Here is a 25,710-nt window from a genome sequence, read left to right on the forward strand (position 1 = left end):
GTTTCCAGGGAATCAGGTCATTCAGACCAACATATCCAGTCAAACACTCATCTGAAGTAAAACGAAAGAGCATTTGCAGATTAAAGTCAAATTCAGCGCATGACAAATAAGGGAGATGAAGTAAGACTCTTCTAAATGTGTACATTTCTGACCACAGGTCTTCTGCAATGGACCAGAAGCATCCCGCAGTTTCACAAGCCTGAACGGAAACTTTTAAACGAGGTGGTAAAACATGTTGCTCCATCAATGGTAGGTAAGAGCTCATCCGACATCTGGAACCGCACCTAAGGCTGGCCTCTAAGGAGAAACAAAGAGCTGGAGTGAGGAAACTGCAAGGGATGAGGCGGGGGAGGGGGGGGGAGGGTGTTTGAAAAGACGCAAGGAATGTGGTTTGCGAAAAGCAGGCCGGAGAGATGGACTCAAAGCAAATATGGAGGCCAGGAGCACGCAGAGTGATAAAGCGAGTGGGCTCAGCTGGGGACCAAAATCACTGACGCGCCGGTGCAACGTCGACACCATAGTGGTTCATCACTCCAAAAATATCCTTCGCTGTCTGACGTAGTGCCGCCCCGGCACCAGAGTGGCCCCTGACCTCGTCCTTCCCGCCAATTCCCGCCGACAGCGCCGACACCGACGGGGTACAGTCACGTCGGAGGCTTGTAGCGACACCATGCCGAACGCGCAGAGGTGGCTGATGATTTGCGCACAAGCACAGAAGCGCACAAAGCAAACACGCTCCTCATCTCTCACTGCAATCCTGGAGATCCCTCTCCAAACAGACTCCTGAGAGCACAACTGTGCATCAAGGTAGTAAAAACCTCTACTTTCACAAAGAAATCAGTGAATTACCTTTAGATGCAATGAAATGACGGAAATATTACACATAAAGACAGTCCTACGGACTAAGACACAATTTATGAGTTTCCCCCCTTGAACTGGTACTTGAAACCCTCTTGGATACAAGCAGGTTTGGTACAGATAATTCCTGGGCCTAGGACAAAATTATTTCAGCTGGGTCCCTGCGTAAGGATTGCTGCCTCTCCTGCATCCCGCTTACAAGCCTTCTATCCACCACACCGCTTACACGCTACAAGGTTACTATCTGAAGCAGAAGCATGAAGCACAAGGCAGGGGATGCATTACAGGAAGCCAGTACCTCACCCGCTTCACACATAGATACAATTTATGGACACTAATTTACCTAAGCATGTTTCTTGCACAACCGGCAAATTTTAAGTTGCGAGTCCACGGTGTCAGCCATCTTAACCCCAGATAAGGTGGCTAAATTTTGCCCATTGAAGTTGTTTGACTCATGATAGTCACGCTCACACAGGGGATGAGAGACACATGAATGGCAGCTTCGGGCACGTCTGCACCTTGGCGTTCTGAGGCACAGACAGTCAGCGTCTGCCGCGATCCTGACTTTTGAAAAAGAGAGAGAGAAAAAATCAATCGGCATGAAGAACAAACTTCACTGTGTTATGTCTACGCGTCTGTAGATGCAGCGCAGCGCAACAGCGGAGCACGATCCGTATCCCCAAACCACCATTTTTACCGTTTGTCTGTCCGCTAGTTATAGCATGTGTGCCTACGGTAACCCGCAGCCAGTGCCCATAATAACAGAGAATCAGACTGCCAGACTTACCGGCCGTTTAACCAGCTGAGTAACGGCTGGCCCCAGCCTCTGTTTGCATTGGAGCGCCGGAGAGAGAGAAACGTGGGGAATGTGCCGATGTGGGGAAAAAATAAAGAATTAAAGCTAAAACAACGGGGTGACACACAGGAGCAGGGACAGGAGCGAGCAGGTGTGTATGTTCATCCAGATGTTTGGGAACAGATGTTAGAATTAGGGTTGCACAGACAGGTAGGGAGAACAGATGTGGGTGTGATGTAGCAAAACAGCGGTGTATTCACACACAAGGCAAAAAAAGATTATATATAGAAGGCATTAAAGTATGCACACCTGACGATAAACAAGGAACAGTGGCATAATGTATTTAGATTTCTTTTGGATCACACAAAAATGAGGCAGACAGACTAACAAGGTAGGTATAGAGATCCATTACACTGCAAGACAAGTAAAACTACACACAATATTTTTATTTCTTGGAAACGCAGAAGCAAAACATTACCTTTGATTATACATATATCAAATATATGAAACGTTATACTTTTACCACAAAGAATACACTTGTATGGAGAGACCACACTGACAATTTATATAGCATGTTCACCTTAAATGCTCGCTTTGCATTGGATATTAGAAATTTTCAACGAGAGACGATATATTGCAGCATTGCAGATCGACGGGTGTTAACAGCTGCATATTTTCCCCCCCACACAATGGCTTTAATCCAAAGCTGATCTCGGGTAACAGGCAGAGCAAGTCAGGACACGACCGAACAGAATCAGGACGACACAGCATAGGGCGTAGATGTCTTTAGGGGGCTTCGGTGCTTGTCTACCGATCGATTTTTAAACCAAACCTATACATGAGCGAACAGACCAACGTGCGCCGGTTGCAGGGCGAACTGGAAGCGAATAATAGTCTAAAATTGAGACCGTGCCCTTCTGTACCTTAAAAGGTAACAACTGCACGGGTGTAAATTTTACCCCTTTGTGTGCACCCCCGTTACTGGGATCAGACCAAAGAACCCGCAACGACTCAAGGAAAGCGTACTAAGTATTTCCCCAATCCAAACAAACTACCGTTCACTTATGACAGTTAAAACTAAAAGGTTCGAGGGAATAAAGCCGCATTTGCTTCCCTCGCCCTTACACCGAAGTTTCGGTTTGTCCAGGAAAGTTTACGTAAAACAGACAAAAAGGTTCACAGCTTATAGAATTTTATTTTACATTTGCAAGTGCTATACAAGTGTGATACAGTATCTGATCGCTTAAGTACATGTCAGTTTAAATTAAAATTGGTTAACAAAAAAAAAAAAAAAAAAAGATCGTATACAACACAAAGGTTGAATAAGTTACGGTTTACGGGACACTTGAAAATAAGGTTTAGAACAGAAGTCACCAAAATGGAGAAAAAAGGCAAAGACAATTCGAGAAAAGCAAACGGCAAATTGCAATTATAAAACTGATATGTGCTAGAGAAAAACTTCACAATAAATATTGTGTAATTATGCCGGGCAAAATAAGTATGAATGGGACAACTGTCTTACATCCTGCTCGAACTGAGGCTGACAAGCATCGAAATACCAAAAGATCTCACGCGCTGAAGATTAAATTCCCCTCTACATGAGGTCTACAGACTGACCGTTTAAATCACGTCAAAATTTGCCGATCAAGAGATAATCGTGACAGGCCCTTCAACGTGGAAAGGTGGCGCCAGGCGACATGCGTTGTTAGCACCCTCTGCTGGTGAGCTTCAGGATTACACTTTAGGTACCTTTTCCACTGATTTTAAACCTGTACAAAAGTAAAGCCTGGAGGAGGGGTCAGGGGCAGCATATGCATAATGTTACACCCTCCCGCGTTAAAAATAGCAGTCCTGTCTGGCGCAGCAGCAAACCAAGTGCTCAGTCAGCCAAATGCAGCTTGTCCCATGCCTGCCTCCATCCTCCAGGGGCGTGCAAGGTTAAGAGGGAACGGCAGGGCAGCTAGCTGTAGACCTCCTAGCAATGACAAAATGGGAGATTAACATCCCCTCCCCACCCCATTCGAAGGTGGGCATACACAGGGCCGCAGACGAAAAACACCAGTTAGATGCCAACTCACTCCATGCTGTCCTCCAGCTGGTGCACCGTGTGCTTGTCAAGGTACCGGCAGAAGAGCGAGATCAGGTTTGAGGGGAGGAGGAGAGGTTCCACCAGTGAGGAGCGGGAGAGACGCCGGGCAACCAGGAAGACGGTCTCTGTCCTGGAAGAGCGGGGGGGCGGATTCCAGATTACATTCATAGTCTCCACAAACGTCGTTGCGGCTAAAGTCTCTCAAGATCCTCACCAAGTCTCATAATCCCCGATTCCTGCTTCCATAGGGCTGTTGGATGACAGCAGCCTCTCTCCCTGAGAGAGCAGGGCGTACAGGAGGGAAATGCCAAACTGGGGGCAAAACAAAGTGCACATGATTTAAGCAAAAGGACTTAAGTCGGTGCCCCTCAGTCATATGCCCTGTGCTGCCTGGGACAGAGTCCAGTAACCTCCCAGAAAATGGGAGACCAGTTATACTGGCCTGAAGCCACTGGTACACTGTGCAAAGCACAACACAGTAAGAGAAGGCCAATTCAAAAGTACTACAAGCACCAAGTCTGGCTCTGCTTGTAACATACTATCCATAATGACTGTACAGCCCAAATCTCTCTCCCCCCCACATTCCCAAAACATCATGGAACAGAAGTCGGCACGATTTTGTAGAAACTACCGACCTTGTTCTGGCAGGCGATTGTGAGGCACATCTCTTTGGAATCGGGCAGTGTTGAGGTGAACCCCTTGAGGACCCCGATGAGCTGATTAAAGGACAGTTCCCCAATCACAGTAGAGAGAGACGGGTACATAACCGGCAGAGCCTGAAGAGTCAGAGACGTTTCAGTAGCACTCAGACCAAAAGGACATTAATTCCAGTTAACCACTTGGCACTTATCACTTACTAAGAAACAGGCAGGGAAGTGCGCAAGTTTTACATGTCAGATGAGGAGACCATTGAACTCCAAGGCTGGCAATTTAGTCAAAACAAACAACTGAGTGAAGCCCGACCTCGTCTGTGTCTCTGTTCATCAGAGCTGGCAGGTGATCAGTCACCACCTTGAGGACATGCTGAGCGTCGCTTTCCGACAGGAAGGGGAGGAGTCGAGCCATCAAGCGCTTACCCTTCGACACCAGCAGGCACGGAAGGAACTCCTCACTATCCTCCCTGGGTTTGGGGGGGGAACGTTTTCAGAAGAGCATGCAATCAAAGCAGATGCACTCGGCTGGTGTACAGAATTAAATACTGCATGACTGGTCACCCGCCTGAATGTTACACGCAACTCCCAGTTCACTCACAGGTTAGGAGGGTGCTGCAGCTGTCTGTAGATCTGTTTCACTCGTCTTGAGATCTTCTCCTCCAGTCTCACCTGCTCTTCCTCGCTGAACATGGACCGCTTCCTCTTCTCCCCTTCCTCCACTTCCAAGAGGACCATGAACAGCTGCAGAACGAATGAACGAACGGATTAGCTGGTAGGATAAATGAAACCCCGCCCCCCCTTCCCATATAGAGCTCAGCACTCCTTAAAAGGCCAAACCTTCTCGATGTTATGGAGCACGGTCAGCCTCTGCTGCCTGGCATCTTTCTGCTCCTGTTCAGAGAAGTGAGACTGACCACAGAGGGAAGTTTAGAGCAAGGCGAGCGGACACGTTCAGATCAGACACCCAGGCCGAGGTCCAAGCAGTCACCTCCTCCGGCAGGTGTGCATGGACGGCGTCGATGGCGCGGCGTGGGGAGAAGCAAGTCGACACGGCAACTTGTCCCAGCGAACCCTCAATGTGGACAACTTAAGAAAAAATAAATGTAAGTTACATGAAGCGTAAAAGGGCACAAGCCAATATCTGGAAGATTGCGAGGACGAGTGTGAAGAAACCAACCAGGAGTGTAAGACTCGGTCTTGGTGACATAAGGAGTCGTGAGTTTGGGTGGTTCCCTCTTGCCCCTCTCACCCAGCATTTCCTCCTCGGCCATCTTGGCCTCCAGACGACGGTAATACTCCTGCCGAGGGGCACAGCTTACCCAACTGACGCAGCACAGAATGTACTCGTTTGAAAACTTCAGACTGCATCAGCTATTTTACAGCTGATACTCGCCCAGTCTTTACAGTCTCAGACAATGGCGACTTAAAACCTCAGGAGTACATGAATGAGGCGAAACCATGAGACCTGGTAGTAGTAGTCATCCAGATGGGGGTTCTCGCTCTGAAGCTGAATCATCTGCAATTTAATGATCCACTCCTTCTCCTTCATTGACATCAGCTGACCATTAGGGTCCAAGTTCTCACCCCTACGAGATGATCAGAGAAGTATTACACCATGCATTTGATACGTTTCTCAAGCACATCAGGTAGAGTTATCATACAGCACTTCAGCACCACAGGCTACAGATGGAAGGACAAGCCCGTCCCAAACCTGTGCGACCGCTGGTGCCGGTGGCTCAGCAGCCTGCGATGCTGGGGGTGAAGCTGGGTCACATGACCAGGGAACCTAAGGGGTCAAAGGTCACATTACTAACTAGGGGCATTTTTCAGTGTGTACCTGACCGTACTTGTGTTCTCATATGACAGTTTTATGTCATCTTCCACTGCCGAAGACCAGTTCCAATACTCAAGAATCGAAGTACAGAGGACAGCTAAAATCCTCAGATGCCCCTCTCCAAACATCAAGCATGGATTGGTTGCATTCTTGCCAGGTGAGTCCAATCCCACAATTCATTGCAGCCCAAGTTTGTTCATGGGAAACAACTTAACAAGATCGGTCTTGCCAAAACCACAAGTATGACCATTGCGTACTTCGTATCCAGAAACACCCAGTGCTCAAAATTACTGCCAACAACCCGTATCAAAGATCTCAAACCTGAATTGTTGCATAGGATTGGCTGAAGGGCTGTAGAAGGGGGAGGGGCTTGGAGAACGAGCTCCAAACCTCAACTGCAACATTTTAGGGGTAAAGGGTTGTGGAACGGTCATGCCGGGCTGTGAAGGAGACATAAAACCACCACGCTGGGAGGGGGAGGGCGAACACACACCATGAATAAATAAAAAAAAAAAAAAAAAAAAAAAAAAAAAAAACTCAAGGTCTTTCACAGCAGGTTATAGAAGGAACAAACACAATTAGACTGGCAGAATAGTCAACTAGACAAGGCACCTGCATGTAGTGCTGTGGAGAGCCAAAGGGTGGACGTGGACATACAGGAGATCGGGTCAGCAGAGGACTCATGGGGATCTGGGGGAGACAGACAGCAGCAGAACATTAGCAACAGCTAAATGGGGGGGAAATCAATTAGCACATTGTAGAGTCACACCTGAGAAAGGTACCTCTGCCCCAGGGGTCTCATGAGGGGCTGCTGACCTCGCTGGCCCCCTCTCTTTCCACCTCCAGTCATTGGAAACGGGCGGCGAAGGGGCGACAGGAAGTCCAGGGGGGCTGGGGGAGTCCGAGCCAGATCCTGGCTGTCGATGACCGTGACTATAGCCTGGTCCTGAGGGAGCAGATTCCATGCGACACCAAACACCATTCGCAGCAAGTCATTTGCAGAAGAGCCTAGATACAGCGAAGGGAAAAAAAATACAAAAATTACCACCTTACCTGTAGCATGGGCCCGACGGATGTTTGGCTGGGACCAAATGGAGACAGCATCCACTGTGTGTAGAAGAAGCCAACATTGATGAGGCGGCAACAAATGAGAGCAGCATCGCGTGAAGAGGGACATCAAGCAGAGGCAAGAATGAGCAGGGCAGAGCGATGGAACAACGAGCTGAAAGGGATGCTGGGATTGGGAAATGAAGGCTGTGGTGGGGACTCACAGTGTCCAGATCCAGGCTGTCACAGGGGGAGCCAATACCACTGTCCACTATAGCACTGTCCAGGCTCTGGGGAGGGAGGAGGGCAGATTAAAAAGCATCAGAGGAAGCCTTTTGTTGGAATTGGGGGAGGGTGAGTGAATTTCATCCTGGGCTAACATATACCTACAGTACTTCTTACTGACGGGGAGGGCGTTCTAGGTCTAAGTGAGAGGAAGTGTTATGGATAGACAGCCTCCCTGCAACTGGTTCTCATTAAATTAAATTAGCCTGTGAATTAAATTGGGCCATTTTGAAGCTTTATGGCCAATCAATGACTTTACAAAGGCCCCTTACAAAAAGGACCTGCGACCCAACGGAGAACAAGAACCTTCACGTCTATACACCACAGGCTAAGACTAGAACCAGAGAATTCTGATTTGGGTGGAGTGGTGGCTCTGAGCCTAGGGATTTGTGATGGCAACTGGAAGGTAGCCATTTCAAATCCTGTGAAAGCCCAGAGTGATTCTACTCCACTGGGCCCTTAACCTGCAATTGCTTCCTCCTGGGTACGATATTAATCTACATGCAGCCCTACAAGGAGGTCCTCCAACTTACAGGGAAAACGTGGGGCTTGGTAGCAAGATTGGCTCTCCAGCCACTGGAAAAAAAGACACACTGGTCCATTCGGAGGGGTGTGCTGCTGAGGTATCGCCCACTGCACTCAGGCTCTCATCCCTGAGGTGGTTTGTCATGTGATGAGTGCGGCAATGCTCAGAATCAGTGCATGCTTCTTACCCCTGTCCTCCGACACCTTAGTGGAGCGTGCAAGTCATTGCATGCTGTCAGATGCAGAGATACTCAGACATTCCAGGCCTCGATATATTCAGTATCTAACCTCAATTCCATGGAAGCATGTTACCATTAAATGTAATGTAGATCACAGCCATCGATCTACTGCAAACACTATGAAAGCAGGCAGGAGGTAGGACCTTTTTTCCTTTGAGAAACAGGTCATTTGGTCTTTAAGAACGTCACAGGGTATGGTTCTATAACTTTAATCATTATAAGTTTCATTACAGAAACTCCTAGCCCAGTGTTTCCCCAATCTAGTTCTCAGGGACCCACACAGACAGTCCATGTTTTTGCTCCCTCTGGGTCCCCTAGCAGGGAGCAAAAACATGGACCAGCTGTGGGTGCCTGAGGACCGGAGTCGGAAACACTGCTCTAACCCATTATCTCACCTTGAGGCTTGGCCTGCTCTTCACAGTCCTCATTATCGCTGGGTCCTCAAACACTTCTCCCCTCCTCAGCGTCCGTTTCTCCCTCGGCCTTCCATTCAGGACTGGCAGGACCTGGGTCAGGGGGGCCGGGGTGTTGGGGGTGCACGGAGGTGGTGACGGCGGTCCTGGAGACTCATCTCCACAGAAGACCAGGATGTCAGAGGGGTCTTCATCTGGTCTCACTTCAAGATCTTAATGCAGAGTAACACAGGAATCAGCATATCCAAAGATCCGCAATCAGCACCAGGCACTACAGCAGAGTATAAGTAGTAAGTAACAGCACCTCCCACCGCCAAACACACTTCAGGCTAATGACTAAACACGAAAATTTACCCACAACATTCCAGTCCCTTCGTTTCATGGAACACATACCAAGGCCAAAGGTTTCCTCATTATACAGATCGATGTCTTCATCTTCCTCTCCCATCTCCTGCAGGAGTGTGCACTCCTCCATCCCTCCATCATCTTCTGCCTCGCTACCACTTTCTCTGTCACCTTGACAGCGGGTAGTTGGCGAAAAAGCTTCAGATTCCTGTAGGATTACCAAGAAACAGATGGGCAAACTCCTCTCGGCCGCCATAAAACCTGCGTCATGCTAAACGCCGCACCGCTAGGAAGACCTAACGCGATACAAATCCCACAGCTGTCATTTGATTAGGCACTTAAGAGTGCGTCTAGGTGCAAACTGAAAGGCCATCGTCATTCATAAGTCCTCCACTTCCTCAGTTTTAACCAATCAATATTTAAATCATGAATCATTACGATCCGTAAAGCGGAAACGTACGGAAAATGAAACAAACGACAAATAAATCAACAAACGTTGACACTATCCCTATTTTTTTCTGGTAAAACAGCCAATATTAAAGGAGTCATTTCCAGAACAAGGGAATGCTTACCTGTTGCTGCTCGGAGTCACTCATTTGGCAAAATATTCAGAAAGTCCCCTGACACAGTTAACTCTCCAGCTGGTTCTACGCGGACAAGAGCCATAGCTTTCCGTAACTCAATTTAACTATGCTACACGTGCGAAAAGGAGGCGTGGCAGATGGGTCCGCGCCTGCGCATTAAGGCATGGCGAAATATAGCGGCCGGCGCGTGGGCCTGTGCAGGTGGAGCGACGTCGTCGACGGAACGTACGGACACAAGCGCGTGGCCTTACGCCGTACTTCGCTCAAGAAATTATTAATCGGCAACGAAATCCTGTTATTTTAAATTCACTGCAAAAGCCAATAGTCAGATTTCACCACGTTGTTTGACAAAAATAATTAGCATTATAAAGGGTTTACTTATGACATCTACTTAACACATTTACTTATGATGTGGAATATGAATTATGAAGCCAGCCTTTCGCAGGTGCGTATTCACGCATTGACACCGTGACAGAATTTACCGAAGCCTGGCACAGATGTATGCATGTTTGCCCACTCTGCCTTTAATGCAGTGCGTTCACACTCTGCCAAATATAAACTTGAAGATTCTTGGCAGACGGACAGAGTGCGCTGGGGTGGAGCAACAGGGTTCAGTCAGAAGGACAAACGGACTGAAGGACAAGCAGACATAAAACAGGGAACGCAAAAGAGAGGTATGAACAAACGTCTTTTTTCTGTACATGGGAGCAAAAACAAAATTTGGGCTAAGATCTGTGTCCTTTGTTGACTTATCTACAGATTGAATGTCATTATAAAACAGGTCGCGTTTACACTTTATCCCTGCAGCAATATATTTACAAAATACTACAATCTGACACGATTTAACAAAAGCACTTATATAACTGTTATTCAGAAGAGTCTTAAAGTTCATTAAAGTGTTCTTGATAGCTCCGTCTCTGAAATAATTGCTGTTTTGAGGGGTTATTTGTACACTTCCCCTCGAAAACAGCAAAAGTCCTTGGTCACCTGACTGCAGATAATTTCTGCGGCCATGACTCAAATAAACTAGACCTCCACTCTGTTCACTTACAATACTTCAGAGTTATTCAGCTGAGCGTTAAAAACAGGTTGCAAATCTAGGTATTTTTCAATAAGAAATGTGTTAAAGGGCCGCATCATAGATAAAAACAGCTAGATCAGACATGGGGAACCAGGTGCTGTGGCTCACTGCAGTGTGAAGCTGGTACGAGACTGCATGTGTTAGGTGACTGCCTTCTTTTTGTAGCTTCTGTAGTGTTGTGCAGAAGGTACATGATGCAGAGCTTTACGTTTTCAGTGGCAAACACAGGGTTAACATGGTAGCTACAGTGAAACCACATGCAGGATTGTGACTGTCACTAATAGGCAGAGATGGCTGTGGAGCCTGTTTTTAAGAGGTAATCTGATATACTATAAATTAATACACTCATGGAGTAGTTTGTAATGCTTTAAGCTGACTGTAATTACAGCATTTGGGGGCATTATTACACATTGGTTAACTGTAGTACTGGACACACAGCCCTGGAAAAAGCTGAGACCACAGCACAATTCTTTTGTTTCACTCATTTCTCAATTTATGGGTGTGAGTCTGTGAATAACTTGTATTGTTTTGCAAACTGCAGACTGGCTCTCCGCTCTTTCTCATTAATGGGGGGCTTCTTCCTTGCTTTATAGGTCTTCAGTCCTGTTTCTAGGAACTGTCCTAGCAGTGCACCTCACACCTGCATTTAATGTTTCCCATTCCTTTTGAAGGTCACTCGATGTCATCCTCCGATTTATGAGACACTGCCGGATAAGTCGACGGTCATCTCTGGCATTAGAGAGTTGCTTCTGCCCTCTACCTGCCTGGTTTTTGGGCATTAACAGGGTCTCCTGCTTCACCCTGTTTGTGTGTACTGCCGTCTTAGAAACCTTGAGCCTGGAAGCAACATGACATGTAGTCTTTTGCTAGCAGAAGCAGGATTAAACCAGAATTTAAAAATGCAGTTTTTACTTTTTTTCTAAATATCGAGTGGTCTCTTTTTTTTTTTCCAGAGGTGTAAAATTTAACATGACAGAATGAGATGACAGACTTTTTCTGTTCTCATGCGCATGATGCAGGACAATGGCGCTGGTCTCCACTGCGACCATGTTTCGGAGAGCATTCGCCTCGACGGCAGCCGGAGGTCACGAGGGTGGAGGTATTTCTGTCTCCTGTGCCTTCTGCTGCCCCCCCCATACTGCTTCATCCTGTTGATGCAGGTCCAGGTGCATCATTAACAGGAGCATGTGGAAGCCTGGCGCCCCGTCCACAGCGTCTTGGCACCTCCCCTGTCCCTCTTTCTGTCAGCCCTGCATTAACCCCTTACCACCCCCAGTCCATTACCTCGTGCCGTTTGGGGCCGCCTGCCCGGATCTGAATCTCATTTGGCCCCACAGCTCGCACATGGAAGATCCTGAGCTACGTGGTGGCACTGCCCGGTGTAGGGGTGTGCATGGCCAATGCCTGGATAAAGCTGCAACGCCACTCCCATGATCCGCCCGGGTTCCAACCGTACCAGCACCTTCGCATCCGCACCAAGGTGACGGCGCAGGGCAACAATGCAGTCCCCTGCAACATGCTGTCCGTAGCACACAGTATAAAATCGACAGCATCTTTTTCTTCATTATAGTACACTTTTAACATACTACATACTGTTAGTTGAGTATAATTTCAACACCCCTTTTTCTCCCCATTACAGCCTTTTCCCTGGGGAGATGGGAACCACACCTTTTTCCATAACTCCCACACCAACCCCCTCCCAACTGGCTACGAGGGACCCCATCACTGAGGGCAGCGCCACCTAGTCGTGGCTACAAGTTCATCACACATCAAGTATATACCGGCAATGCATACTTCCCCGGGGCCAACTGATGTAGATATCAGATGTGACCTTTCACTTTTAAAATTAAATAGCATTACCCAAAGTCTGTTTCTGTTCATTTTTTCCCCCCTCCCCAGCTAAAACGTTCTCAATTTAAACCAGTTTAAAAATCTATACGATTACAAATGTTTACATCAGTGTTTCCCAACCCAGTCCTCGGGGACCCCAGACAGTCCGCGTTTTTGCTTCCTCTCAGCTCCTAGTGCACGTGTGCCAGGTATTCGATGTTCCTGATTGGCTGGGAGCTGGGAGGGAGCAAAGAAGGTGGACTGTCCGTACTGGGTTGGGAAACACTGGTTTACATTATAGTGAAAATAATTTTAAGTCGTTTCTGGTTTTCAAACCTGGCCTATTAAACAGATGGAAGGTTCGTAAGGTTTCCCTAAAATGCAGCTTGAGGCATTTAATGCGATTTCACAGAGTTTGGACAGCATCTGGGAGGCGTATTGCTAGCGGTATTTTATTGAGAGCTTGAATTTGACAGTGGCAGAGATCTTTCCCATCGCTATCTTCTCTCCATGTAAACAGTACAGTATTTATATTACAAACCATTATAAACATCACTGTGGCTCCCAACGGTCTAATTTACATGTAGGGAATTTACACACACTGCACAAAATAAAAAAGCAAAAAGCAAAAATATGTGCATTTTATCCCCATCGTATTACCATTTCATCAACTGTATTTTTACTACCAGAAGTTATACAAAAAAATAATGTATACAGTATACCGATTGTACACTACGATATCACACTACCTCAGCTAGCGATTGGTCCACGGATGGGACTCCACTATGGATTTACATGTTACCAAGGTTACGCATCACTATGGCGTGGAGCAAGCTGGACACTCTAGATGGTTGCACGGAATCCTGCGATTCTCAGCTCAGTGTCTGGGCAGCGAGCAGCATGAGGTCCTGGGTCAGCGCCTCAGCACCATGCTGCTGCTCGGCGAGCTGCCGCAGGCAGTCGGCAACGAGCGAAGTGGGGGGGCGCGTGACTGCGCCCCGTGGCCACAGCAGGACCGAGAGGCACGCCCGGGCTAGCCGTGCGTAGCCGTGGAGCTGGGAGAAGCAGTAGAGCCGCGGAAGATGGGTCACAAGGGGCCAGCTCTCCCTTTCGGATTCGGGTGCCGGGCTCAGGGCCCCCACTTCCGGAACATCCTCGGGCTTGGGCCCTCGCGTCTCGCCGCAACCTGCTTTTCGGAATTTGGGCTTCGCCGTGGAATGGAGTGGACAGTCCTGGCCCACAGCGTTACGCATCCCATCTAATTTAGCATCCGAGGTGGCACAAAAACAAGGGGCGGAGAGGTTGACGATCGAGCAGTACCTATCGTCGTACGCTTCCTCTAGATCTGAGCCTAAGCTCCAGTCCGACAGGAAGTGAAACTGGGATGTTGATTCTGATTGGCCGCTTTTCTTTTGGTCCCTGGTACAAAGCAACGCAGAACCCAGACTCTCCAGACTGTAGTCAGATCTTGTGCTCATCTTGCTTCCTAATGCCCAGAGAGACGCCGACCGTAGTTTGAGGTTCGATGAGTCTTCGTCTATCGCCCGGCTGACAATGTCCCCCATCTTCTGTTCAGGTTCTAAGATTAACTCAGAATCCAACCAAGAACTTAGAGCGAATCTGAGCTGGGAAAGGTCACTGGTCATGCAAGGAGCTTCTGGCCCACATTCCATCCTGAGCTCCTGGTTGGGTTTCAGGAGGCGCCCTAAGTCTGGTTCTCTCTCAGGTCCTCTCTCGCGGCCGGTTCTCGTGACCATGCCTGGTCTTCCCTGCCGCTGGCTACTGGATTGGACGTCGCGCGCTTGCATTTCCTCCGGCTTGGTCCTGGGTCCCACTGGCACTTTAAAAAGCCCTGCTTTCGAGCACGGCAGTTTCTCGCTTGATGCTAATCCCACCCCGCCATCCTCTGCTGACCCCTTCCCCGGTTCCCACTCCAGGCTGCCCTGAGTTCTGGGATTCAGCTTTTCCTCAGTGTTATCTGGGGCCTGGGCTCTCAGCTGAGCCATTGATCCAGGCTGTGAGGCAGCAGAGGTCAAAATCAGGGACACGCCCAAGTCTTCCAGCTCCCTCTGCAGCCCTGACACTAAAAACATATTGGCTCCCCTCATGGCCTCTGTTAAGGGGGTTTTCTGGAGGGCGGTGGTCCCATTTGACCCCATTTCCTCCTCCCCGAGCTCCTCTGTGTTCAGAGACCCCAAAACACGACAGTGGCCCCCTGTCTTATTCCCTGTCTCCTCCCTCCCACCGCTCACAGAACAGCCATGTAAATAGTGCAGCACAGGCAGAAGCATTTGAGGTGTGACGTCCCGTATCGGGATGCCCTCCCCGGGACTCCGCCCCCCTTCCCAGAATCCTCCCCTAAGCAGTGCTCTGAAATACTCCGAACCCGTCTCTCCGTCATGGCCCCCCAACACCGCCTCCATGTTTGCCGGGACCCGGGTGCTGTCGTCCAGCACGAAGACGAGATCGAAGCTGGAATCGAGATAGGGACACATGGGGGCGAAGCACTGCTTTTTAAGGGGAGGGGGCATGTCACCTCCGAGCTCCTGCCCACTTCCTGGCCCTGACCCCACCACGACCCTCAACTCCAGAGCTGGGGGACTGGGCAGATTCGACAGGCATTCGACGAGCAGGGACAAGTAGAGCAACTGGAGGCGGGGGGGAGACGCCGGGTGGGGCGGCTGGAGCCAGCTGGAGAGGGATGCCCACCTCCTGAGGACACAGTCGTCAGCGTCGCCTTGGCAACAGAGTGCTTCGACCGCCAGCTGCAGACCCCCGTTATCCAACAGCAGCTTCTTCAGAAATGGTTTATTGCTGCAAGAAAGAATAACAAACAAACCTGAACATGGCAAACAATGGACAGACTTTAGCAGAAAAACGTCAGGTGAACAAACATTAGAAAATGACCTTGAAACTGCAGACGATGCTTCAAGGAAGAAGACTACAAGCTTTCCAGCATTCAACATCTAATCGACCTTTCTGACTGGGCTCTAGATTAACAGACCTGTTTATGAGCGGTAGGGACAGAGCGCAGTGCAGACGGTCCACTTCGGAACCGGACAGCATGATGTGGCTCAGCACTCCTGAGCCGAAGCTGGACTCGCTCTGGATGCGCAGGTTGTTCAGCACCATCTTGCCTGGAGCCAGTCAGCCCAAAAGAGGGAACACGTGTTACATGGACATCTCTGCCGTGCCTTGCAGCTGCTGCTCACACAGAACACACTGTCCTGGCCCAGCATGCACTGCTTCGTGATGTCATAGCCATCGGGGGCTGAATGTACCCTGCCGTGGACTGGCATCCCGTTCTCGGTGTTCCCCATCCTTACCAACCTACGCTCCCCAAAACATGCTCTATGGCCTTTACCAGGATAAGCAATTATCAGATGAATGGATGATTTCTAATACAGAACTATTTATACGAGACAGAAAAAAACCTCCATTTCCCAGCCCCTACCCAGACTCACCCAGCTGCCGCACCTTGGTCTTCACCCTCCCAGTCTGCCTGTCCCCGGCCCCCTGTCCCAGGCACAGGCGGAGCCAGATGAAGGCCACGGCCCCAGTCCTGACCAGGCTCTCCAGGCAGTTGGGGTTACAACTCAGGCGGCAGAGGACGCGGAAGCAGCGGCTGCTGGGCTCCCTGTGCTGCGTGAGGTAGTACAGGAGGCCCGAGACGGCAGCCGCGTTCCCCAGAGCCGAACTGGGGTCCTCAGACTGGGAAAAGCGGGACAGCAGGAGCAGGACTGGCGACTCGGCTGTCCAGGGCTCGGGGTGGTAGGGGTGCTGGTAGGTGGGGGCCTGCACCAGCGAGGGAGGGGTTTCTGGAGGAAGCGTACAGGTGGGAGCCAAGAGGTGTGGGCCGGCTCGTTTGCCATTGGGCGAGCGGGCTTTAGAAGGAGACGGGGGTGCAGGCTTCTGTGAAGGAGGTTTGGATGGAGACAGTGGTGTGGGTCGGTGCGGGTGAAAGCTGGCGTGGTTAGGTTTGGGGGTAGAGGTAGACATAGGAGGCAGGTTACGAGAGCCACAAGGGCTCTTGCCAGCTGGTGGCGAGGGAACCGTCAGTGGTGTGGGAGTAGGTGTGGTCGAAGAGGAGGGCCCAGAAAGAAGAGAGAGCCTATCAGACAAAGCGGTCGTAGGACAAGTGCCAAGCTCCCCCTCAGCGACCCCAGTCGCTGTGGGAGACAGCAGCTCCCCCTCACAGGAGATCAGCCCTTCAGACAGCAACCAAGACCTAGGAGGACAAGAGCAGGGAAGGCACTCAGACTTCCTATTCAAGGAGCTTCTATGCTAATCAGAACTTCATCCCCCAGATGCTCAATGGCCACTTTCTCAGATAAGGTCTCCCAATAAACTCATTTAGTCAACCACAGCTGAGATCAAACCAGTGGCCTGTATTATGAAGCGGGGTTACTGGCTTATCGGAGTAACTTGTCAGATTTAAGGTACCACAGTTCAAAAGAACTTATACTCATATTCGTTCACTTACATTTTGCCCAGACTACCTTAAATCCGACAAGTTACCCCGATAAGCCAGTAACCCCGCTTCGTAGTACAGGCCCCAGGATCCCAAATATATTGCTTCATTCTACATGAGTCATCCCTGCTTTAGACACACCGCACAATTAAGATACGATTGTGGTTTACATTGTTTAGTTTGTTAAAACCCTTGGTCATTTAAATTCCAAAAATACTCCTATTAGGCGGTTCCATTCTTTGTCAAGGATCTGATCATTCTTTCCTCCCCTCTATCTAACCGCACTTTGTTGAATCAACTTCGTGGTCTCATGCGTAACCGCACCACAACACACACACTCACCTCAGGCTGAGAAAACTGGAGGACTCCTGTCCGTGCTCCTTGCCTCCATCATCCTTCCGGTTTGCCTCTGGTGGTGGGAAATCAAAGGACTCAAAGCAAGAAGTAGACATCAGTTCAGGAGAGGCAGTGGACGTATCCGCCTCTCCGGAAGCTGGGCCGTCGCCTTTGGCTGCAGCAACCAGCCTGGCTACCAGCAGTGGAACCAGCCCCAGTCCCTGGAGCTGCTCCATCACCGCCTCATCGTAGACAAAGTCAACAAAGGCCAAAATAGCCAATCGGGAAAACGGGTGGCTCTGACTGACAGAGAGCGAGCCAATCAAAACTTCCAATCCACCACTCTCCTTCACCTTGACCCTGTTCACAGCCTCCTTGCAGCATAAGCAGAGGGCTCGAAAGAAGAGGGCGGATTTCGGAGTGTTGCCTTTCGCCTCCTCGGCAAATTTTGGAATCACCCCCAGAGACCCCACGAGTGGGCGGAGGCAGCCCTGGGAGCACAGGTTGGCCAAAATCTTCAGGCCCACTTCTTCCAAGGGCCGATCAGCTTCTTCCATGACCAGGGCCCCTAGCTGGACCAGCGCTCCCGACCGAACCACTTCCCGGGCACATTCTGCTCCGCACCCCCTCGTCAGCTCATTCAGAGCACGCAAGGAGGCTCGCCTCAGACCAGGAGGGTACTCGGGGGCAATAAGCAGGACTAGAGCGGGAAGAGCACCCTTGGACAGCAAGGACAGACGGTTCAAGGGGGTGTCGGAGAGATACTGGAGAGCACGGGCAGCAGACTGGGCACACTCCAACACTGGGCTAGCAGGCGTCGCAGGGAGGGTGGGGGAACCTGAGGCAGGAGGGGAGATGGCGAGGCAAAGGATAAGGAGTGGGACACCACCTGAAACAGAAAAGAGGTATTTAGTTAGTTTTAAAACCCACATGGACTTGCTTTGCAACCCCACATAAACACCCCAACTGGAAACAACAAAACACAACCTTCTCCCGAACCCTGACCGGTCTGCTCACACACACGGTACCGCATCTCTTGGACTTACCTGCAGAGTGGATCAGCTCCGAGTTCTCAGAGTCAATGGCTAGGTTTCCCAGAGTCCTTGCGGCTCGGTTCTGCACCGTTACCATGGAGACGTTCTTTAGGATTTCCACTGTGAAGGGAAAACAAGCTTCACCATGAGGAACTCCTCACGGAGACATGGATTACAGGCAGATCTGCACCATTCTACTCACCAATCAGTGGTATGCCTCCCAATTTCCTCACCTGCGGAATGAGACCCAGAAGAAAGCAGAAGATTATCATTTTTATATAACACCTTCATCTGGAGCTTTTTAAAACCTCCCTTTTACCCCAGTTTATGTCGTTATATTCAAGCCAGGGCTCAACAATTCTGGGCCGCAGGGCATTACATTTCACAGAAGACTTCATCCAAAGCAACATGCATTGAAAAAGCAGGATTAGAGCAATCCCTGGTGCAATTTGGGCTAAGGGTCTTGCTCAAGTACCCAACAGTAAAATCACTCTGCCCACCATGGAATTTGAACCGACAACCTTTTGATTAAAAGCAGTGTCCTAACCCATTGAACCATCCATTGTCCCCAATTGCATACTCTCTCTTGCGAAGGGGGTAACTCACCTCTGTGCGCGTCTCACTCTCTGTGCAGCAGTTAGCCAGGATGCTGAGCGTCAGGTCCAGGGTCTTCCTGTCACATGCCGACTGCTGGAGAAGTTTCAGGAGAAGAGGTAGTCCACTATGAGCTCTGAACCTAATGATGCTCGAAATGCCCCCCTTGATGTGCTGCGTCCGGATCGCAACCAGTGCTCGCCACAGCCCTGCCCGGGCCTTCCTTGCATCCTCCTTCCGCTCCTCTTTGCCTTGTCCGCTCCCAGTCGTTGCCTTGGTGGGATTTTCTGTTCTCTGCAGCTGCAACAGGCACCAGGACAGCGAGGACTCCGGTACACCGGCCGTCGTCCCTCCACTGCTAACGGCTGCATTTGAGTTTTCCATGTTGGTGCAATGGAAGCATTTCCATAAAGCTTCCAATTCGCACTCTTTGGAGTACTCCTTAACTATATCTAAGGGGAGGAGAAGGTTGGGATAGAAAAAAAGTAGCACAAACTGTGTCTGTTAAACATCCCAAAGACATAAAGAATATTGAAAGCTTGCCACCTGTATTCACCCTATTACCTCGCAACTAATCTGGTCAAGATGAATCGATTGCAGATTCTTACACCTCTCAGTGTAAACGGGATTTATAAAAACCAGCAAAATGAGTCAAATAAGGGGGGGCGGTGATATCGACATAAAACTAGACTACCCAGCATATCCTAAAAGAACGCTTTACGTCTGACGTAACACTAGCGGTGACATAGGGAATTGTAGTTCAATAACCCCACTTCGTCTCTCTGGAATAAGCCTGTTCAAGTGAATAGGCCGAAAGAAAAAAACGCAACACCGGACACGGATAACAGTTCCCCTGTTTTACCTGCTTAGTCTTCAACCAACCATTCATTATATTTTTATGCCCCTGCAGTGTGCTTGTACCTACCGCTTGTATTTTAACAACCCAAACGAAATCTTCTTAGCTAGCAGCTAACGCCATTTCAGCAAAATAACAAACAGGAAGGCGGCGGGCGGAGAGGGAGGGACGGAAAGGCGGGTATTATATTTGCTCTCTGGGACTCGTGGTCTCACTGGCGGATCGTCCATAAGTTGCCTGCCGAAAAGCCACTCGAAAATAAACAGTATTTTCGCTACATATGCGTGAATTTTTCACAGCCATGCTGATTTTCCGAACAGTGTAGTCCAACTGCAATTTTGTAAATTCTGCTCTCCGTTTCGCGGAATCGTGACTTTAAAAAACTACATTTACCACAGGCCGCGAGGCGCCACATCTTTACTTCCGCTCAAAGCGCGCAGGTTGTTATAATCATCGGTTTAGTTGATGTCGAGAATAAAACAGCGGTGCAACGCAAGTGTTGTTTAAATCCACTGCAAATCGCTCCCTCAGCGCGCTATTGCCTGTCAGCTACATCGCACTATGGAAAGCGTTGAAACCACAATAAGTGAAAGTAGTGAAAACAATAATGACAAACCAAAGGTGACTTCAAATTTGGATTATGATAAATCTAAAGGAGGTAAGTTGTCCACGCAAAAGGAAAGGCATTAAACAGCGATTGTGCAAGAGTATGTTCTACATGTAGGATCGTTACTCATAATTTAACAAGTATAAAGATCCGTGCCCAAATACAAACATTGCCGTGTCCAGCTAATTTTAATAATTAATATTATTATAATTGACATTTAATGAAACCGATGTGCAATTTTAAGTAGTCTATTTGCAAAAATAGTTTACGGCTGTTTTGAACTAACTTGCTTATCAGATGTGTTTAAAGTAGACATTGTGAATGTATAGTATGTATATGGCAGTAATATCTTCCGCAAATACATGTACAACGAACCACACATAGTTTCGTTGTACATGTACAATAACAATAAATATAATGCGTTCTTACTGAACGAAACGAAAAACTGTTAATGATGATATTTTCCAACGCTGTCCCATCAGGGAGGCTATTTAAATATCCAAATTACATACACAAGGAAGGTATTTCATCTCAATAGGTAAACATGCTACTATTAGTCTTAATTAGTAATTTTTTGTGGATGTTTTGTGTTTATGACGTTTAACTTTGTGACATTAGATCACCGCTTTAATTTGCACCCCATTCCAGAGTTTGTGTGGACCCTTCAGGCCACCTGGCAGCTGGTCCGCACCCGACTCTCCATGGATGCCGAGTTCGACCAGCCAGTGTGTAAGAAGAAGCAGCTGTGGGAGACGGTGGCCGAGAGAGTGACAGCCAATCTCCAGGAGGCGGGGAACCCCGGCAGCACTGTGAAAGCCTACGAGTGCGACCTCAAGTGGAGGAACATGCTGGCCACCTACAGGAAGAACGCAGAGCGCGCCAGGCGGCTGGGTGCTCAGAGCGTGCACTGGGAGTTCTTCCCAGCCATGCACGACGTCCTAGGCAGGAGCGGAGAGGAGGCCAAGGTGCAGAGGAAGTCGAAGCCGCACACGCAGAAACTGGGCCCCTCCCCGGCCAGCAAGCGCTTCACACCCATCCTGCCCACCCCTGCTCTGTCCCTGGCCCCCCAGTCCCCTCGACCCTCCCAGGATGTACTGCACTTATATCTGGAACTGCAGGAGAGGAAAATGAACTTGTGGATGCAACAGAAAGCCCTAGAGGAGAGGAAGATAGAAGCCATTAATAATCTAGCCAGAGCAATATCGAGCTTGGCTGAGGACGCCAGGTTACAGTTGCCGAAGGAAGCCAGGTAGCCAATCACGTCAAAGGCTGGCCGTGTCCAAGGCAATGGTTGCTGAGTGACAAAGCCCTGCCACGCAGAAGAGCATTATTTTATTTTTCGACTCAGAGCTTCAACTTCCAGAGATTTATTTTTGGCCTGTGTACTAAACTTCAGTTTAAAACCCAGACTGTACAATTTAAAAACATTCAATATTTATTACATTTATAAATAAAAAATGGTGTGTTTACATTTTCTGTGGATACACTCTTGAAGAATCTGTAACTATTTTTTTTCCAGTTATCACCCACTGCTGGGAGGGTATTTGTATGAACGCAGCTCTTTATTGGATTAACAATAATTTAAAAGCAATAAAGAATGATGTTCTAGTTGATTTGAGTGAAAACCCAAAGTACTATTTTGCACATAAGTCTGTCAGTTTGCACCTGCGATTCAAGACTGTGCTGTCAAGGCATTTTGAGAAAAAAAAATGAAAAAGGCTGCCATTGTAAATAGATCTTGCACACAGGCTGCAGAAGCTATCAATGGAGCTTTTAATAAAAAGAATCTTTACAGCAGATCTGAGTCTTGTGTATACTGTGGGGTCGTGTGAAACAGGCAGCATCTTTCAGTGATCAGCTCCCGTTCTTTACAATATTTCAGCTGCTCCCAACTCGAGTCCTTCTGGATAGCAGGTCCGCGATGGCCTCCCTCGTCCTCAGCCCATCCTCGTCCCCCTGTCCCTCCTCTTCATCCCCCTCCTCCCTCACCACCTGTGCAGGAGTCACACGCTCTCCCATCTCCAGCAACACGTTGTGCAGGATGCACGCGGTCAGCACCACGGCCCGCGCTCTCTCAAAATTCCCCATGTCCAGGTAGCGCAGGCGGTGGAAGCGAGCTTTGAGCTCGGCCACGGCCTGGTCCAGCACGTCTAGGTGAGCCGCCAGGGTCCGACTGTAGGCTTCCTCCCGGGGGCCGCAGCCCGCTACGGGGTATGGGGTCAGTATCCGGGCCGACGGCGGGTAACCCCGCCCAGCCACCAGGAAGGCGCCGTGGGGCACAGCGTGCGGGTCCAACCTAAGGCGCTCCCTCAGGGCCTGGCCCCGGGCCCCGTCGGAGCCCCTGCTGATGCTGCAGTGCAGGAATCGGCCCTGGCCATCACACACCAGCTCCAGGTTAAGCCACGAGTCTGGGTGCACCTCCTTCTTCATCTTCCTCATCTCCAGCAGGCCTTCCCCAATCTCCTGCTTGCCGATCGGCAGCCGGATGGGGATGCGAGTGTGTCCCAGGATGCCGAACACCTTGGGGACCTCTGTCTTCTCCACACCCTCAGCTTCCTCCAAGGCATCCGACAAAGGAACTAAAATCCTCTCTGCTTCTTGACCTTGACAGGGAGACACAAGGAACATTATTACTTATCCAATGTTTCCCAAACCAGTCCTCAGGGCACACTGGACAGAACCACGTTTTTGTTTTATTCCAGTTCCCAGCACACCCATAAAGTATTTAGACTTCCTGATTGCTTGGGTCAGGTGTTCTGCAATAAAACTGGATTTGTGCAGGGTGACGCTAGGACTGATTTGGGAAACCCTGGTTTATGCAACAAGCAGCTGCACATAAGATGTATTCTTACAAATGTGCAGGAGGACAGGCATCAACATTACGCTAGGGACAATAATATCAACGTAGGCCCCGATGGGGGGGGGGGAGAGTCAGGATATCAGCGACGGTCACCGGCACAGCTTACCCGCCGGCCATCGTATCTGCTGATCCCGGAGTGCGTTCACGCGCTCGCAGAACGCGAAGAAGATGCGGTGGATGTTGCCCTTCTCGAGCCGGAAGCGCGTGGACACGGAGCGATAGCTGAGCCTCCGCGACAGCAGGGTGAGGGACAGCAGCACGGTGTGCGGCAGCGAGAGGCGCGCCCGACCCGTCAGCCGGCTCTTACTATAGCTGGAGTCCGAGTTCCGGAGAAGATCTGTGATGTACTGAGGCAGTCCTACCATTATCCCAGCTCACTCAATGCAAACAAATGGAGCATATAAGCTACACGACAGTTCCTCCTTTTAACAAAATAACCGGCAAATAGTTAAGGGAGTTACACACACCCGTACTGCGCGGTTATCCTCTTCTATTGGATTCGACAGCAGTGTTTGCTCAGACTCCTCGGACGGCTCAGCCGCTTCCGATTGCAGGGGGTGCGGCGTCGCTTCTGGGGGCTGAATCTGCTGCAGACACACCGGCACAGTCTGGCTCTTCGCCCTCTCAATGAGATCGGCCTCCAGGATCTCCTCCACAGCCTGGTCCAGTCGCTGGTCCAGCTCTCCGTGGGACAGCGGCTCCCAGTCGAACTGCATCATTTCCAGGACGGCCCGACCGGCCGAGATCACACAAGCGATGTTGTAGGTCATAGTGCTAAAAAAAAAAAAAAAACGGGATCAAGCCAGTCTGACATGCACACCGCAGTCCCGAAACTCTTCGTCTACAGAATGAATCCGACACACACCAAATGAACTACTGTCTTTACCCATCTTATAAAAAAAACACTTAAATTGCATTGTCATTATGATTTAATGCAAAATGAACAATGCAAAATGTGTTGATTCACAGAAATCAACAGCCTTATCTTTATATCACATCGTGTCAGTTTCATAAACGAACATCGTATTGCTGGCACTACACTGACTTTAATATGCACACGTCACCATTTATTTAACAAATAATATTTAAACTTCCGCGCAACCTGCATTTTACCTCGTTTTCAGCCGTTCTCCAGTTTGTAGATCATTAGCCAAAGACAGCGTATAACTATCTCCTGTACTTGTAAACAGCCGTAACATTTAACTTACCTTGAGTGCCATTTGTTAGCGAAAAGCGCTGGTGTTTTTGATTAACTTTTTCATACCATAGACCCGCGTAGATTCAGGCTTTCATTGGGGATATAACGCCGCTTAAATGGCCACCGCCACCTAGTGACTGCAGATGGAACTTCCTGAGTCACCGCGGCGAGACCCGAAACCGAGTGCGAACCAAAGTCACCCTTTCACATTCGCCTGATTTAGGGGCGGTAGATCCTCGGGGGTGTGATAATCCGCGAATGATACTCGGGTCTATTATCAAAAATGCAAAATTGACGGCACTGTCAAGTTTATAAGTTACTACGAGAAACGCGAGATTCCACGGTGACAGAGACTCGTGAGTGATGCTGGTTGCCGAGAGAATTTTTAACATGAAATATATATTATACACTTACACAAACAAACGTCAAATAACAGCAATATTTATATATGATTTTATTTGATCCAAATCATTTTACGTATTTCTGGCTTATGCGTCGTCCAAAAATGTTCACGGCCAATCTGCCGTTGACAGAAACCGTGAATGCCTAATTTCCGAATATGGAAATACGATTTGAAATTAAGTTAATATTAAATATCCTATTTAATCCTACCCAGTTAGCAGGGAAATCTAGGTCTGATGAATATGAAAATTTTAAAATGTTTATTATATAGGTGCCCTTGTAAACAAACTCTCAGGGGAAAAAAAGGTTTATATCTTTGCTTGTCACCTGGGCTGTACCTTAAATGGACTCCCCAAGGTACAAACAACATTAATGTACGCCCAATAGTATAAAAGTGTTCATCATAGTCCATTTCTGTACCATAAAAGGTAAAATTACCTACAGCTAAGGGTACAACTGGCAGACCCTGAGGGCACAAGCTCCAGAGACAAGCAGAGGAACAAACTGATATCCTGTTTTCTGAGAATGTAATGCCCTTTAAGATTCATTAACTCCGATAAAATGTTATCAAATCATGTATGAACTTATAAATGACAACAATAATCATCTAAAGCGACTGAATTTTTGCAAATCCTCAGACATGCATATAGCTGCGATACCGTAATGCTAAATACTCTCAAAAAGAGATTTTTGACATGCGCAAATGTAACAAATGATCACAGATTTTTTTTTTATTCCAAGCTGCATGGAATATTGTCATTAATTTAAAAAAA

The 25,710-nt window shown here is 48.9% G+C and overlaps 6 protein-coding genes across 9 annotated transcripts in view; 3 read left to right on the forward strand and 3 right to left on the reverse strand.

The window, feature by feature from the left end:
- Positions 1–25,710, forward strand: part of atp5mf (ATP synthase membrane subunit f) — a 78,780-nt gene that overhangs the window by 46,535 nt on the left and 6,535 nt on the right. The window lies entirely within an intron of this gene.
- Positions 2,830–9,797, reverse strand: patl2 (PAT1 homolog 2). 2 transcript variants are annotated; one of them, XM_048991453.1, is made up of 19 exons: positions 9,657–9,797; positions 9,133–9,292; positions 8,722–8,951; positions 7,502–7,567; positions 7,284–7,337; positions 7,000–7,176; positions 6,843–6,920; positions 6,552–6,670; positions 6,108–6,182; positions 5,862–5,982; positions 5,574–5,694; positions 5,385–5,482; positions 5,234–5,305; positions 4,995–5,137; positions 4,707–4,863; positions 4,379–4,519; positions 3,958–4,055; positions 3,733–3,873; positions 2,830–3,629 (listed from the first exon to the last, which is right to left on the reverse strand). In XM_048991453.1, the coding sequence occupies exons 1-19, from the start codon at positions 9,678–9,680 to the stop codon at positions 3,593–3,595; spliced, it is 2,112 nt and encodes a 703-aa protein (XP_048847410.1). In that variant the 5' UTR covers positions 9,681–9,797; the 3' UTR covers positions 2,830–3,592. The 2 variants fall into 2 exon arrangements, with proteins under 2 accessions (XP_048847410.1, XP_048847409.1); XM_048991452.1 differs by having other exon boundaries at positions 6,552–6,697.
- LOC125718010 (cytochrome c oxidase subunit 6A, mitochondrial) lies at positions 10,235–12,614 on the forward strand. Its single transcript, XM_048991473.1, has 4 exons — positions 10,235–10,342; positions 11,769–11,848; positions 12,087–12,229; positions 12,389–12,614. Exons 2-4 carry the CDS (start codon positions 11,773–11,775, stop codon positions 12,476–12,478), a joined length of 309 nt encoding a protein of 102 aa, XP_048847430.1. The 5' UTR covers positions 10,235–10,342; positions 11,769–11,772; the 3' UTR covers positions 12,479–12,614.
- armc5 (armadillo repeat containing 5) lies at positions 13,010–20,096 on the reverse strand. Of its 2 annotated transcripts, none has more exons than XM_048991449.1 (8): positions 19,940–20,096; positions 19,027–19,466; positions 18,623–18,653; positions 18,433–18,540; positions 17,393–18,275; positions 16,044–16,807; positions 15,584–15,716; positions 13,010–15,393 (listed from the first exon to the last, which is right to left on the reverse strand). In XM_048991449.1, the coding sequence occupies exons 2-8, from the start codon at positions 19,396–19,398 to the stop codon at positions 13,452–13,454; spliced, it is 4,233 nt and encodes a 1,410-aa protein (XP_048847406.1). In that variant the 5' UTR covers positions 19,399–19,466; positions 19,940–20,096; the 3' UTR covers positions 13,010–13,451. The 2 variants fall into 2 exon arrangements, with proteins under 2 accessions (XP_048847406.1, XP_048847407.1); XM_048991450.1 differs by lacking the exon at positions 19,940–20,096 and adding an exon at positions 19,579–19,902.
- si:dkey-66i24.7 (uncharacterized) lies at positions 20,228–22,274 on the forward strand. The gene is made up of 2 exons (XM_048991467.1): positions 20,228–20,528; positions 21,126–22,274. The coding sequence occupies exons 1-2, from the start codon at positions 20,432–20,434 to the stop codon at positions 21,728–21,730; spliced, it is 702 nt and encodes a 233-aa protein (XP_048847424.1). The 5' UTR covers positions 20,228–20,431; the 3' UTR covers positions 21,731–22,274.
- Positions 21,895–25,568, reverse strand: LOC125718001 (uncharacterized). 2 transcript variants are annotated; one of them, XM_048991461.1, is made up of 4 exons: positions 24,546–25,568; positions 23,805–24,111; positions 23,444–23,684; positions 21,895–23,080 (listed from the first exon to the last, which is right to left on the reverse strand). In XM_048991461.1, exons 2-4 carry the CDS (start codon positions 24,105–24,107, stop codon positions 22,356–22,358), a joined length of 1,269 nt encoding a protein of 422 aa, XP_048847418.1. In that variant the 5' UTR covers positions 24,108–24,111; positions 24,546–25,568; the 3' UTR covers positions 21,895–22,355. The 2 variants fall into 2 exon arrangements, with proteins under 2 accessions (XP_048847418.1, XP_048847417.1); XM_048991460.1 differs by having other exon boundaries at positions 24,451–25,568.

Source organism: Brienomyrus brachyistius, chromosome 22 (genome assembly GCF_023856365.1).
Source record: "Brienomyrus brachyistius isolate T26 chromosome 22, BBRACH_0.4, whole genome shotgun sequence".
In the NCBI taxonomy this organism is placed as follows: Eukaryota; Metazoa; Chordata; class Actinopteri; order Osteoglossiformes; family Mormyridae; genus Brienomyrus; species Brienomyrus brachyistius.

Bases quoted from the DNA above. Each gene is read 5' to 3' on its own strand.
- patl2 (XM_048991452.1), bottom strand. From the start codon at position 9,680: ATGAGTGACTCCGAGCAGCAACAG. The intron at 7,338-7,501 runs GTGAGTCCCCAC...TTCTACACACAG, and splicing joins ACAGCCTGGATCTGGACACT to TGGATGCTGTCTCCATTTGG. The intron at 5,306-5,384 runs GTGACTGCTTGG...CTCTGTGGTCAG, and splicing joins ATGCACACCTGCCGGAGGAG to TCTCACTTCTCTGAACAGGA.
- LOC125718010 (XM_048991473.1), top strand. From the start codon at position 11,773: ATGGCGCTGGTCTCCACTGCGACCATGTTTCGGAGAGCATTCGCCTCG. The intron at 11,849-12,086 runs GTATTTCTGTCT...TTGGCCCCACAG, and splicing joins CGGAGGTCACGAGGGTGGAG to CTCGCACATGGAAGATCCTG. The intron at 12,230-12,388 runs GTGACGGCGCAG...TCCCCATTACAG, and splicing joins ACCTTCGCATCCGCACCAAG to CCTTTTCCCTGGGGAGATGG.
- armc5 (XM_048991449.1), bottom strand. From the start codon at position 19,398: ATGGAAAACTCAAATGCAGCCGTTAGCAGTGGAGGGACGACGGCCGGT. The intron at 16,808-17,392 runs GTGAGTGTGTGT...TTGTCCTCCTAG, and splicing joins TCCAGTTTTCTCAGCCTGAG to GTCTTGGTTGCTGTCTGAAG. The intron at 15,717-16,043 runs GTGAGTCTGGGT...GACTGGCTCCAG, and splicing joins GACCAAGGTGCGGCAGCTGG to GCAAGATGGTGCTGAACAAC.
- si:dkey-66i24.7 (XM_048991467.1), top strand. From the start codon at position 20,432: ATGGAAAGCGTTGAAACCACAATAAGTGAAAGTAGTGAAAACAATAAT. The intron at 20,529-21,125 runs GTAAGTTGTCCA...ACCCCATTCCAG, and splicing joins TTATGATAAATCTAAAGGAG to AGTTTGTGTGGACCCTTCAG.
- LOC125718001 (XM_048991460.1), bottom strand. From the start codon at position 24,536: ATGTTACGGCTGTTTACAAGTACAGGAGATAGTTATACGCTGTCTTTG. The intron at 24,112-24,450 runs GTAAAATGCAGG...TTTTTTTTTTAG, and splicing joins GGAGAACGGCTGAAAACGAG to CACTATGACCTACAACATCG. The intron at 23,081-23,443 runs GTAAGCTGTGCC...CTCCCTGTCAAG, and splicing joins GCAGATACGATGGCCGGCGG to GTCAAGAAGCAGAGAGGATT.